General features: G+C 55.1%; 1 protein-coding gene across 6 annotated transcripts in view; it reads right to left on the reverse strand.

The window, feature by feature from the left end:
* PPFIA4 (PTPRF interacting protein alpha 4) overlaps positions 1–14,304 on the reverse strand; it is a 60,551-nt gene that overhangs the window by 5,995 nt on the left and 40,252 nt on the right. For 2 of the 6 annotated variants that reach the window (XM_069771945.1, XM_069771951.1), the window contains 16 exons: positions 13,930–14,009; positions 12,861–12,992; positions 11,300–11,362; positions 9,860–9,951; positions 7,510–7,651; positions 7,055–7,260; positions 6,359–6,599; positions 6,101–6,136; positions 5,381–5,514; positions 5,050–5,213; positions 4,317–4,410; positions 4,005–4,086; positions 3,369–3,569; positions 2,332–2,394; positions 1,130–1,156; positions 16–191 (listed from right to left, as the gene is read on the reverse strand). In XM_069771945.1, coding sequence (XP_069628046.1) covers positions 16–191; positions 1,130–1,156; positions 2,332–2,394; positions 3,369–3,569; positions 4,005–4,086; positions 4,317–4,410; positions 5,050–5,213; positions 5,381–5,514; positions 6,101–6,136; positions 6,359–6,599; positions 7,055–7,260; positions 7,510–7,651; positions 9,860–9,951; positions 11,300–11,362; positions 12,861–12,992; positions 13,930–14,009 — 1,933 coding nt within the window. The remainder of the gene's footprint in view (positions 1–15; positions 192–1,129; positions 1,157–2,331; positions 2,395–3,368; positions 3,570–4,004; positions 4,087–4,316; positions 4,411–5,049; positions 5,214–5,380; positions 5,515–6,100; positions 6,137–6,358; positions 6,600–7,054; positions 7,261–7,509; positions 7,652–9,859; positions 9,952–11,299; positions 11,363–12,860; positions 12,993–13,929; positions 14,010–14,304) is intronic. The other 4 variants (XM_069771949.1, XM_069771948.1, XM_069771947.1 and 1 more) reach the window with 4 other exon arrangements.

Raw genomic sequence — 14,304 nt, forward strand, 5'->3', positions numbered from 1 at the left:
AAGGAGAGGACTCACCGGTGGAAGCTGTCCACCATCTTCAAGTGCACTCTGAGATCTTTCTTGGTGAGGTGGTCCAGCATCCGTGCATCAACAAGACACTCCATGAAGTAGCTGCGATACTGCGGGAGACCCAAGCTGGGCAGCCACTCATTCCCAATCCACTCATGGTTCATGTCCCCATAGGCCAGTGTCTGTGGAGAAGCAAATGGAGAAGCTAGGGAGAAACCAGGGCTTGGTGGAGCTGCAGGCTCCCAGGAGAGCTGCAGACTCCCAGTTCAGTGCTACAGCCTGAGGACCAAACCTGGGCCAGAGAAGTTTAATCCTAGTTTGTACTGAAGGTGCTGGAGGGAACAGTCCTGTTGGCCATGGTCTGTGTCCTACTGACGTCTCCCAAGGAGACAAGCAGTAGCCAAAAAGCAAGCATAAGGGATAGTTGGACTTTATGACAAGCTTCTTCCAGAAAAACCACATTCACGAAAGATGAAACAACTAACTAAGAAACAGACTTCAGTGCATTCCCAACTGATTTTTAAGAAGCTTAGAAATCACCAAAAGATCTACTTCATGACTTCAAAATGGAAAAAAAGGTCAGTTTGGGGCAGAAAAACATCCAGTCACTTTCACTGCAAGCTGATTCGAGGTCCAAAAATGAAATAAAATCCACCAAAAGAAAAGTAAAACATTTGAGAGTGATAAAACCAGAAGAGATGGATCCAAGCAGGACTCCTTCCTCCCACCTTGTCAGTTCATGAAAATGGTCTATATCCTGAACTTGGGGCAAAAAAAAAGGTGAAAACTAAATGTCTGTACAGCTAGAAACCTGCCTCCCATGCAGGGTGGCTGATGACTCTTAGGTGGGGGTTTTTAACACAGAATCTGTATCTTACAGAGAAGGTCCCAGAAAAATTCACTCTGCCTGAAGCAGAGGACACTGCTTGATGCAAGGTCCAAAGAGGACCGCCTTGTACTTGAAAGATGGCTCAGAGGAGCAACCACAGGGTGCAGGTTCAGACTCCAACAAGAACTTGGCGAATACTGATGCCCCAAGCTCATCTCTGGGGTGTCCTGCTCTCCCTCCCATAACCACCCCACATACCGCCCGCAGAAAAGGGTGACACGGGGACCTCACCTGTGCCCAGCTGCCTTCCTCTGTGTCCTAAGTGTGACATATGCGGCATGTCAATAGAAAGGACAGGTAAAGTCAGTACCCGGCGGCCCTGCACCATGAAAGCATGTGCCAGGCGTGCTGAGCATGGGATCCCTTGGCATGGCGTGACCCAGAGGGGATGGGGGTCGGTCTTATGGCTGCACGGCTTGGGGAGCTCAGCCTTGTTGACAGGGTGCTGGGGACACCCTGACCCTTCTGGGTTCGGGTTTCACCCCATCTCTCAGACAAATAAGGAGGATACAGGGTGAGGCTTTTCTCATGGGCCTTGGGCTGGAGATGGCACAGACACTGGGGCTCATACATCTTTCCTGGGAAATATGGGTAGTTCTTGGGTCCCCCAAAGACAGATGCAGAGAGAAACCTAAGTTTCAGCTCCTGGGTCACACCGCCAAGAGGGGCTGCCCAACCCAATTTGCCAATTTTGTAGCTATTTCCTCCCTTGTCAAGCCATGTTGGTTTTGCTCAACCTTGCAAAACCTGCCAAGGGAAAGTGTCATGTCCCTGCTGTAACTCAGAGCTCTCCTTCCCCAAAAGGCACCTGCCAGTTACAGGTCTGTGCTACTCAACCAGCAGACAAAAACTTCAATAAAATGGCTAATTCACACAACAAATCCAAAATGCTGCCCCTGCTCTGACATATGGGCATAGGGTCATCAAGTTGCAGATGTTGCAGGACTGCACCTCTCCAAAGGAGCCAGAGATTTTGGGAGCACAGCCACATCCCTCTGAGGGACCCCATGCTCTCAGCCAGTGGTAGGGACACAGTGGGGACAATATTTGGGTGTGCTAAGGTCAATAGGAGATTACACTGTGACTCCTCTGGGTGCTCTCATGCATCTATCTTGAGATGACTCTTGTTTTTTTTCTTTCATTTCTTTCCTCTAACTCACAACCGACAAACTACTCTAGAAACCCAGCAAAACCCACAGGGGCTTGACAAAGGAAAATACATCTGATGGTTTTTAAGCCAGTTTTAGAAATTGTTGGGATATTAAAGGTTGAAAGATGGTTTCTAAACAGGTGCATGGTGCTGGCCAAGAGCTGACACATGAGACGCAGCAAAGATCCCCTTCCCTCCCGGGGTTTAGCACATTAATGCACGCCTGGAGCTCAGCTCGGTAACCGATATGCTGTGCAGCAGCAGTGGGGCTGGTCAGCCTCACCGTCTTGGTGGAAGTCGCCATGTTCTCCATCTCCTCATGTGTGACCCAGACGTTTCCAGAGGACTGCAGAGAAAAGAGCAGAGTGGTCAGGGTAAACCACCATGGAGCTGTTGCCTCAGTTCACAACCGTGCTGGAAACAAGCTCAGCTCAGGCTGATGGAGGATCAGGCCACCCTGGCGCTTGGAGCTGTACTGTGGAGTTCTCACAGTGTCCTTGCAGCTCAGCCTGGTGGCACCTCACTGCCCGTAGGGACCCTGGGCTCTCCATACAGCCACGGAGAGCACAGCAAGGACCACGGGCCCTTTGGCTGCCTTTATACTTTGGCGTTATGATCACGGAGCCTGCAGGCTTGTCTCTGACAGCAGTGACCCCAGCCATGGCCATCTCAGGGGCACACAGCATGCTTGGGGCCTTTCTTTCTGCTGGCTGCTTTTCTACAGATGTGTCTTGGCATTACTGGGGCACGATTAACCTCTTGAGGGGTCTGGGGACATGATCCCTCCATCCACTCCATGTCCTATCCAGGGCAAGACTGGGATTTGCAGTTGCTCTGACTTGCCCCAGGAATTTCACACGGTCCCAGGAAAAGGCTTGTATTGAAATGATTGAGAAAATGGCTGTGCATAACCGAGTTGGCCCTTGTAAATCACACACATGCTGTTTGGATGGGATTTTATCCTCTCCAGGGCAGACAGTCCCTAAGCTTTCCTCTTTGCAGGCTGCTCAGCAGGGTCAGCCTCTTGCTGACAACCTCTGAGTGTGAGGACAAGAGCATTCGCTGGTGCCTTAACAGGAAAGCTCTTCACACTTGATAGCTGTAAATTATCTTTGTGCCTGAGGACAAGTGTCTGGTGGTTTGACCGGTCCGTGAGGTAATGTCACCCCCTTCATGGCCGTGCTTGCCTGTAACACTGGGACTCCCTGGTGACCTATGGACCACTGTGGTCCCAAAGAGCCAGGGAAAGGAGGGCAACAAGTGTGTTGTCCTGCCCCATGGAGCAGGGGGAAGAGGGGGGCTGTAGCATGGAGCACTTACCGTCCGTGAGGTGGGTGGTGCCGAGGGGCTTGTGAGCGAGACCATCTCCTGGATGGCCAGACGCAGTTTCAGGCGATGCAGCGCATTGCTGATGCCAATCTCCCTCTGGATCTCGGTGTCGGACAGGGCCGACATGATGGCTCCGCTCTTCACGTTGGCTCGGCAAGCAGCAACGTACCAGGCCGGCATCCCCACCCAGAGCTGCCAAAACAGGGCAAAGCCAGTGACTGCCTGGTTGACTTACCCTAACTTCCTCTGGCAGGATCAAGGCCATCCTGTCTGAAGCTCAATATCGAAGTTGGATACCCACATGGGGTTCCTTTTTTGTTTGTACCTTGTACAGATGGCCAGCGGGCAGCCCAGCATCCCTATATCTGATGGACATAGCACAGGGAAAGAGCACCCACTGAGCCTTTCAACTCAAAGCTCTAATCAAACCACAACTCTACAGACTTTGTGAGGGATCTGGGGATCTGCTCTGCTCCCCCAGGTTTTGCAACCACCAACCACGTGCATGGACCAAGCATGGTGGGACTGTGGGTTGCTGTACTGCTGCCGAGGGAGCACACTACAGACCGGCGGCAAATGCAAAGCCATTGGTGCATGGGGATGATGCACGGGCGTGCTCTGCCTCACCTCCAGCCAGGAGACAACAGTGGGGCCATCCCAGTGAGCAAAGGGCAATCCTTTCCTCCGAGCTTCTTCCAGGAGTTCATGCCTGGAGGGAACAGAAGTGGAAGAGTGATTTATTGGGGGCTTGTGGGGAAGGAAACAGCTCTTGAAAGGTCATGTAAGAACTAGGTGGCAGCAAAGCAATAAAGGAGCTAAAAGGGCTCAAGAGAGGGTGAAGAGGAGAAACCTTTCCAACAATTCCCAGTCCCATGCCATGGCTTCTCAGCCATCAGGCAGGACATTTTCTTGCTGGGGCAGGGAAGGAAGTTCACTCACTTCTTCCGCAGGCGCCGATCCTTCTCAGCCTGAGCACCCAGCTTGCCAAGTCCCAGAGGGTCCTGCATGCCCACCTCCATGTCGGTCAGCAGCACTGTTGGGCAGGCAAGACATCCTCTGGTCAGTGTGATGTCCCCAAGGTCAGCATGACATCCCCCAGGGTCAGGGTGGGCACTGCCACAGTCCCCATGCCAGGGTGTTGGGGATGCACAATCGCAGCACAGGAGGTGAGTCTCCATTTCCACCCCACCCCCACAGCTCCACTGCATCCCTGGGAAGCCCAAGGGGATCCTTGCCTGCCATCCCTCCTGTTTCAAGATGCTCAACATCAAAGCAGTAAAGGATTTAGGAGTAGAAAAGCAGCTCCCACCAAAGGGCTGTGCAAAATCAAGAAGGTCCCATGGGGAGGGAAGCAGATTTGGGGACATTAAAGATAAGATACAGTGATGGGGGGTCACTATCCTCACTGCAGCTCTTGCAGAGCATTAAGACCGATACTACGCTCATGCCAGAAAAGGCCACAGGGCAGAAAGCATCAGGATCCAACTGCCCTGAAGCTGCAGGGAGCCCGGAGCCAGGGGCCCCAACATCCCCAAAACAGCAGGGGTGTCCCTGCTCCTCCGCCTGTCACCCCAACAGCACCCCAAAGCCAGACAGTGCCATGAGGCGTACAGAGAGCCTGGCCCAAGAGGACGCCCGCCCGGCACGGATGGGAATAGGGCTGCTCACGGACCCTGCCCCGTGGCCCCTTCTCTGCTCAGCTGAATCAAGCGACCCTTCTCTTTTTTCCCGAACAAGCGCCCGATGGAGGATTTGATCCCCTTCCTCTTGGAGCCCTTGTGCAGGGAGTCCTGGCTGCTGTTGCTGCTGGGGTTGCTGGCCTGCTCCTCCAGCGAGCTGGGGATGGAGGAGGGAGAGGAACAGCAAAGCCTTTAGGTTATTCCCGAGCAGCGCACAAGCTGTGGCAAACCCCAGACCGTCCCACAATCCCACACTTGCCCCATGTAAATCCTCAAACCAACAGAGCAGGCACTGGTGTGAGATCCAAAGGGTGCTCCACATACCTCTTCCCATCTTCCTGACTTAGCGCAGGGTGGCCCAGCTTCTCCAGCCGCAATGTCCTGGGTGAGGATGGGGGGGATGTCTCACATTTGATGGTGGTTTTATCTTCTCGGCTTTCATCCCGAGCTGCAGGTGACTGAACAAGCAGAGAAGCCATGAGGCTGGGTGGCCAAAGCCCAGCTCCATCCTTGCCCTGCTGCCTGCCTCTCTCTTGCTCCATGGAGGCATGGCCAAAAGAGCCACCAGGGCCCTGAGGCTTTGCCACGCTCCAGGATTGGCCTGAACTAGAGCTCTGGCAATGGCTCGAGATGCCCAAGCAGATGGGGAGGATGTGGCCATATGGCCAAGATCCTGGGAATAGGGAGGAGAGAGGATGCAGCCCCATGGTCCAGGTCAGGGTGTGGGGACAGAAGCTGCTGGCCCTCAGCAGAGGGCTCTGAGGAGCACAGATGGGAATGTCCCAAAGACACCCTGTCGCCGGAGGGGACACAATATTTGAGGACCCAGTGGCTTTCTGAACCTCCCCATGTTCTGCCAGACCCCCCAGGCTGCCAGCCGGCACATCTTTAAGCACCTTACAGGATCCCCATGATCCTTCTACTGAGTCCCTGGGGTCCCCAGCTCCATCCCGCGCCTGCTGCACCCTGACCTGGTGTGGACAAAGCCAGGAGCAGGCTGGAAAAGGGGCTTGGACAAAAACCAACGGGATGGGAGCCACTCACTAGCAGTTTCCTCCGGTGCTTCCTCAAGTCGCTGGGCTGATTGCAAGGGGGAAAGCGAGAGAGACACAGAAAGGGGGGCAGTTAATGGAGAAACCCCCCCGCAGAACAGTCCCGGGGCCAGGCGTGCCAGGCTGGGAGACAGCAAACACGGGCACCCCCGTTCCATACCACCCTCCCGCACACCCATGTAGATGCCAGGGCATCGCTACCACCCCACACCCTGTCCAGCCCCCCCATCCACCCCATGTGCCTCCTCACCAATGTCATGATCCCCATGCGGTCGAGGTCCTGAGCGGCACTGCGGGAGGAGAGCTTGGGGGTGGAGCGGCCGCTGAGCGGTGGAGACGAGCTGGCCAGGGACAGGGCCGTCAGCGAGGTGGGGATGGAAGCCCTTTTGCAGAGCTGGGTGAGGTTGAGGCCCTCCATGCTGCCGCTCGTGACGCGGGTCTCCAGCTCCTCCGCGCGGAGCTCAGTGGACTCCTTCTCCTCTTGGATCATCCTGGGGGAGCAGTGGGGCTCAGGGCTCAGGGCTCCCCACCTTTCTGGGGAGTCATCTCACACCTCCCAGCCATAGGATCTCCCTACCCTGGGGAAATGCACCTTGGGTGCTGTGACTCAAGCCCCTGATCTCCAGGAATGGCAGCAAGATCCCTCAGGATGCCCATAAACCAGAGCTGAGACACGCCACGATTTCTTTTAATATTCACGGGTGACTTTTTTAAAAAATAATGATCCTTTCTGTGAGCCAGGACTGGTGCAGCTGAAGGACAAGGAACCACGTGCAGGAAGGACCAAGCCCTGTGGCTGGATGTCCTGGAGCCATTTCCCTGGCTGAAGCTGGATCAAGACCTCAATTTTAGGGCATCAGAGCCTCCTTCCACCACCTGGCAGTTTGTTGCCCCCCTGGAGCCATTTCAGAGCAAGGCAGTGGTGGGTTTTGGCCATGGTCGTTACCTGATCTCCTCATTGATGGCATCCAGCTGCTCCTGGAGCATCATGGCCAACGTCTGGGCATCCGAGTGCCCACCAGGGGAAAGCACGTCCATGGAGCTGAATAGTGTCTCGCGGTCATCCTCATCCACATCAGAGATCTCAGGGTCGCTGTCGAAGGCATGAGGCCCCGTGGCCAGGACGCTGCCTGCCTGGGCCTGCTCCCAGTCCTGAGGGAACAAGGTCCGCTGGTCCTACACAGCATTCCCATGTCTCCAAAGCCAAACTGGAGACCTCCACGCAACAGTCACACCTCAATGCAACCCCAATGGGAAACTCTTCCTACCATGTTACTCCTGTCCACACACTATGTGAAGAAAATTGCCCCATGTCCTCAAATCAAGGACACATGAGACCAGCATGCAAGGCAGGAGACCCCAACCCCAACTCTGACCCCATGCTGGCATGAAGTTGGTTACCTTGGCTGTCTCCTCTCGTCGAGCAGCAAATCGGCCCTTCTGTGCCCGAGGCAGGCCCGGAGCTGTCCCAAAGGGCTCGGCCGGGGCATGGACCACGGCACTCAGTGGGAAGCGCAGGTCTGTGGTGCTGCCCATATGGGACCTGGGGAGAAAGAACCCTGTTGTGGACATTGCTCCAGGCAATGATGCCCTCATCCCCAGGCTGCTCCCCTTGCAGCCCAGGCTTGCTCAGAACAGAGGAGGATGAGGCCACTCTGGAATGCCCACACCAGTGATGCTTGCCTGCTCTGCATGAAATGATGCAAAACCAGACTCCATAAAAAGGTGCCCCATTCCTCTGACGCTGGGTCTGGAGATGTGCTCACAGACTGTAGGAAGCTCAGCCCTGGGCCCTACCCTGCTGCTACCTCCCCCTTTGCTGCAGTATCCACTGGGGCATCCAGCCAGTTCTGGCCAAAACCACCCTGCGCAGTAGGTCTGCTGTGAAGCCGTGGGCTGAACGGTCCCCTCCTGTCCTTCCGTCTCGAGAACAGCTTGAATCTGCCAATATGTACAGCACGTCTTGTGCCTGTCTTCTCCATCCCCATGGTACAGAAGAGGGGCCAGCCGGGGAGCTTTTCTCCTTCATTTTATGTTTTCTTCAACATTTGCATGAAAAAAACCCCTGATGAATAAAATCCCATTTGAAACAGATCTTCCAGGTGCGGGGACATGAGCATCTTTTGGGATCTCCTAGAAGAAACCAGCTGGGACTTCTTCATCCTCCTCCCCCACGCTAGGGCACAGGTCTCCATGCTAGGCAGAGCAACACAGCGGCTGCTGTTGGACATGAGGCCACTTTTTGCCGCTAGTGGTACTCATTGCATATCTCCACATTGCCTGGTTGCTCCTCCTCACCCTGAAGACCCAACCATGCAGCTGAGCAAAGTGCCTTCCCGGAGCACGGGGTCATTACTCCCTATATGCATGGCCACAGGAGGCATAAGGTTTTTTTGATTTAAGATGACGAAAGCAGTTGTCCAAGACAGATCAGTGTTTTTCCACCATGGTGGGTCTAGTTTCCAGTGCAGATACGGATCTAGGGCCCCAACCCAGCATCCCACCAAACCCAGATGAAACCACTAACTGAGCAGCTTGGCTCAGCGTCAGCTTGGTGTTTGCAGACGAAGGCACAGCCCAAGTTTCAAGGGGTTTTAAGCTGTGGAGCCACTGACAAGCTGCTCCCGCGCTAAAAACAGATAAAGGCACCTTAAACAAAAGCTGACATTTCAGCTGAGGGATTATTCTGGCCTCTGTAACTCAAGCTTTCTGCTGATTTTTCCTCCAAGAAATAAAAAAAATAAAAAATCATCCATGCTATTCTTATAGATCCATACAAAGAGGTCCCACACATGCTCCAGACACTCCTCTGGCACTCAGCTATCCTTCATCCTCACAAGCTCTTCCTCACTCTCCCCATTTCTTCTCTTCACAACAGATACGGGGCCTCCAGGCCTTCTCCTCTCTGCCACAGCTGCTGAGAGATTTGAAGCTGGTTACACCGGTTCCTTTCCATCTTTTCCAGCCTTCCTGAGAGGTGAATTCTCCCCACTGGTGGTCACTCTCATTGATCCCTTGCTGTCTCTAACCCACATCAAAAGTGCTCAGGAGAGGATGTGGTCTCCCAGGCAGCTGCAGCAATGCAGTGGAGTGCATGTCGTGCTGGCACCCTCCTTTTCCAACCCCTTGGTTTCCTGCAGCAGTGCTGGGTACCTCAGTCAGTGCCGGAGGCTGAGACCTGATGGACTCACCTCTCCTCCTGAGGCTCGGGGCTGGCACGTCCCCAACTCCCCGCTGACTTGAAATGAAAGGGTGTGGGAGGACCATTGTAGAGAGGAGGGGAAAAAAGGGGAGGAGGGTGTGTGTCATTCTCCTTTGCCGGCAACACCTCAAAAGAGGTTCCTCCTTCTCCACCAGCCCATCCCCAGCGCACTGCAGGGGACAAAGGTGTTTGGGGAACATCTAGCTTTCATAGAAAATTAAGCCCTAAGCCCTTTATGCAGAAAAAGAAATTATGCCCAGTGGTTTTTCGTCCTTAGAACAGTAAACTTTGGGCCATTCAGTTGGGCTGGGCTGTTCTCAATGGTCTATGTCTCATGCCAGCACAGATTTGCGTGGGGGACAGCACAGCCAGAGCCGACCCTGCTGTGATGAACCACCCTGCAGTCCCACACAGAGGCTTGGTGAAACCAGAATTGCCTCATGCCAACAGCATTGTGGGGCCCTGAAAGCAAAATGCTCCAAAAGCCATGGGTGCAGGATGCAAGCAGGGCATGTACGGGCTGGCAAGATTTTGGCAGGTGGCCCTTACCTTGCGTGCACACTCTCCACAAACGTCCCACTTCTGGTCTTGAGCTGATCGACCTCCAGCCTCAGTTTGTCGATCTCATCAGACAACCGTCGCTGTTCGGGGCGAGACAAGAAACAGGCAGGGGTTGGTTTTGCTCTGAAGAGCAGCCAGGTTTGGGGCAATCCACATCCTTAACTATTTCCAGGTTTATATTCCCTTTAAAAATCCCCGTCCCAGGTTCAAAGCACCTTTGATACATCAGTAAAGAAACAGCTCATGCAGGCAACAGTGAATGATGATGCTGGGGCTATGCTGCGAAGGGAGGGAGGGAGTGATCACAGGCCAGACAGACAGACAGACACGTGCTCAAAGTGATGCTGCTTTGAGAGACAAAGGAAAATTGGTCCCACTAGGATGCTCTGGTTTTGCTCCAGACCACACATGCACATTTGCCTTGGCAAAGGGCTGGCAGCGAGGGACCTGCTAGCCAAATTTGATGCTCGCCCTGTCCTTCCTGCTGCCAGTCCCATCCTCATCGGGAACCTGCGCCTGCACTAAGTGGCCGTGCTGTCCTGTGGGAGATGCGAGGGGGACGCTGCAGGCAGGCAGGAAGGCAGGGGAGATGGGAGCCTTCAGGCACAGCAGGATCCAGTCCTGCGGGCAAACAGGCTGAACCAGGGTGGGTAACATGCAGGCAGCGTCATGCAAGTCTCTGAGCTCTGCCAAGCTGAACAGCCATGGCCACAGAGCACAAGCAGTGCCCACACATCCTCACCGCGTGCAGGGAGCATCTGGGAGAGCAAGGCCCTGGGTAAGGGGGAAAGCAACGCCCCCAGTGCCCCCAACCATGCATGAGACATGGGGCACATCCCCAAAGCTCCCATTGCTTCAAAAAGCTGCAATCCTCATGCTTCCCAGCACAAGCCAACATGGACTTGTGTTGCAGACCCTACTTAGATGCTTTATCTGAGGGCAGGGGAGGTGTGAAGACCTACGGGGCCTTCTGCAAGCTGGGTATGGAGCAATCTTCCCCCCAGTTTGAGTGAGGGGGTCGAGAAAGCCTTGGGGCAAAGGGGACGTGGCTGCCTGTGCAGCACTGTCCCTCGCAGCCAGGCTGCACCAAAGAGCACTGGGGTAAACCCTCCTCTAGACATGTGGGCGAAGCCACCCTGGCCTCGCTGCTGTCCTCGGGGGGGGATCAGGGATGGATGAGTGTGATAGAAATATGGAGATGGGACTGAACGTGCCTGTTAGGGAACTGAACCGGGGGTCTCCGGGGAGGTGGGTGGTAGCTTCCATCCAGCCACTGCGTGGGTTAGTTTGTGGCCTCCTGCTGCTGGGCGCTTTGGGATCCCAGCTCCTCCGAAACTAGGGTATTTTAGGAGGCGCCACTGCCACTAGCCGGGGATTAGGAGCGAGGAAGCGCAGTCACTAGGGCAGGCTCCCTGCAGCGGCATTTACCTTGTCGTGCTGGTGTTCCTCTATCTGCTTTTGGGTATTTTCCAGCTCTTGTAACAATGTGTTCTTTGAAAAATGAAACAAAAGAAAGGGGAACAAAAACAGGAAAGAAAAAGAGAGACCATTTAGAAAACGGCCGTGTGGCCTCCTGGGGATGGCCAGTGTGGAATCACTGTGTGGATGGTGTGACAGACACCTGGCAGGAGGGATGGCAATGGCTTCCTGATCTATTCCTCACCTAGCTGCCCATAAGCTGGTCTTCTCTGCAAACCTCCTGCTCCTTAAGCAGGGCTGCCATAGCCCAGCTCCTGCCCCACACCAGCACCAGGGCATGGCTATGGAGGGCAAGTGGTGATTAGAGATTTGATGGGCAGGGCTTAAAGATTGGGAAATGTGTCTGAGAGGAGATCAACTCCTTGAGCACCTGGATCAAGGGCAAAAATGTCCCCTACATCTAAGCTAGGGAATAGGCAGGGGGAAAGAAAGATGCATTTGCAACTGCCTGACCTAGCGTTCTTTTTTGGGAGGTGCTGGCAGCCAAACAGGGTCACTTTTGCCTGCGGAAGACCTGGAGAAATTCTCTGGGTAAGCCAGTGACGGCAGCAGGCTGGGAAGCAGACAATGCTCCTTTGCAAGGTGCCACCGCTCTGGTCCCTGTTGCTTGCTGGGGTGGGAATTTGGACTCAGCCCCATATGTTGGGTCCTGCTCTTTATCTAGAGCCACTCAGACCTACATGCTGAATGAGTGGACACGCTGGCACAGCCAGATCTGGATGGGGACAGGAGGTGCAAAGCAGCAGGGAGATAGACCCAGTCCTGGAGGCATCAGCTGAGGGATGCAACCCCTCCGTGTTCTGACTTGCTATGGGGAGTCCGGTCCCCGCAGGAACCCAAATAGAGGTGAATTACCAAGGGCTGACCTCCCACTGGCGTTGTGAGGTTAATCCTTGCTCTGAGCCACCTGCTCTCCCAGCTAATTACATTCATGCTGGCGCAGCAGCAACTCCAGCTGGCTCCTCAAAGGAAAGCCCAGCTCCCCAGGAGGAGTGGGGTGGGAGCTGGGAGGCTGTTCATGGACTCTGCTCTGGCTTGGAGAAGGCAGATTGGTCCAGGCTTGAGGGACAGGAAGGTTTCAAGGCAGCATGTGGAGGGGATGGGCAGGTCAGAGAGAATGAATGCTGCATTTTCTCCTGAAAAATGCAGTAGGGTTTTGCTCTGACAGCCAGGTGCAGGCTGCAGTCAAGGCTGTGCCAGAAGAGACACAGGGAAGCGAGGGAACAGAGCAGGATGGATCCTGCTGCTGTCAGAGGTGAAAGGCAGTGGGAAGTGGGTCTTACTGGGCAAGGGCCAGCTGGAGGCAAGTGTGCGATGCAGAGCACACTTCCCTGCTCTCCCACCAGTCCCAGTGCCCAGCTGGCATCCTGCATGTGATCATTTCTCCATCCCTGCACAGGTACTTCCAAACCCCTGTGCTGTGGCTGGCTGAGGCTCTGTGCTGGAGGGGCTGCAGACCACTCAACCCCTCACCAGCCCCCCAGACGACCCCCTGCCCCACAGCCACTACCTTCTCCTCCAAAGCTGCCATCCTCTCCTTGAGGTGCAGCTGCAGCCTCTCATTGGACTCGCTCAGCAGACGGTCCACAGTGTCCGAGAGCCGCTTGTTGTGCTCCTCGTTCATCTTCTCCCGCTGGCGGGCCTGCAACGGCAAACAGCAACCGGCCATGTCAGATCCAGTGGATCTGCTCCTCCTGCCATGAGCGACTCGGTGCCCTCCTGCCATCCTGTGCCTGCTGGCATGTCAGAGCTGGTCCATGGGACAAATCCACCCCTTCCAGCACAGACTGGACAGTCTGCTGGGGCTCTGCTGGTCTCTGCCATTTCCCAGCCAGGAATGAACTGGAGAGAGGACAGGATCCAAAGAGATCCTGCCTGCCTGACCCTCAAGAAAGTTTGACCTATGCATCTGCCAGGGACAGCCACACTGGCGGCACATTCCAGACCCCAATGGGTGCTGATGGTCTGGATTTGCAAAGGTCTCTCCAAATCTCTGCCCTAGGCCAAAACAACCATGGACTTCCCCAGGGGCACATGCTGTAATGCCACCTGGGCAATCCATGAAATGGGCATCACAACCTTCTGCATGGACAGTCCTGCCACTGGCTTAAGGAGCACAGCAGGGATTGTGCAGCCCATGACACATCAGCTCGGCCTCCCTGTCTTTTTGAGGGGGAGCACCCTTTGCTTCCAGCGCCCATTGGTCTTGCCCTGCTGCTGATCCAGGCTTGGGGGAAGAGCTGCTGGAGCCTTCCCCTCCAACCTGCATTTGGGGGTCCCAGCTTGTGCCAGGGGGTGATGCTGGGAGAGGAGTGGATGTGGCATGCTAACAGCAAGACTTGGATGCCTGGGAGAGGTGGAAATCACAGCAGAGAGTGTCATGAGCTCCTGTGTGGCTCTAGTTTAAGAGATCCTGGATGGGAAAGGATTAACCAGGCTCCTCTCCCCATCCTGCTTCAGAGATGCCAGCAAACCAGCCCTTTATGGTGTGCACAGGTACCTAGCCAGCAAGGCACGGGGGAGCCAAGGCCAGATCAGGACCCACAAGGGCTCCCCCGTCCAGGCTGAGCAGCGCTTACCCTGGCTAGCTCCTGGTTCTTCTCCTCTAGCTGACTCTCCAGCTGCCGGAGGTGCTCCTCAATGCTCCCGTGCCTCTCTTCTGCCTGGGAAAAGCAGAGCAGCCCTCTCGGATGACGCTCCCCAAAACCATGCAGGCCCTCCTGCATCCCTCCCTCCATCCTTCCATCCGCATCCTTCCCTGGGATGTGGCGGTCTCTCCCACTGCCTGCATCCCTGCCATGGTTCACTGTGTGCTGTGAGCATAAAACAGCCCTGCTAGCAAGGTGATGGGAGATGGAGGTGCTCTGTGAACAACTAGGCACCCATTCCAACACCCGGGAAGGGCAGGGCTGGCCATATCCACACCTCCCTCCAGGCCTGCACCCTCCCAGATC

The sequence above is a fragment of the Haliaeetus albicilla genome, chromosome 26, assembly GCF_947461875.1.
Source record: "Haliaeetus albicilla chromosome 26, bHalAlb1.1, whole genome shotgun sequence".
Classification (NCBI taxonomy): domain Eukaryota; kingdom Metazoa; phylum Chordata; class Aves; order Accipitriformes; family Accipitridae; genus Haliaeetus; species Haliaeetus albicilla.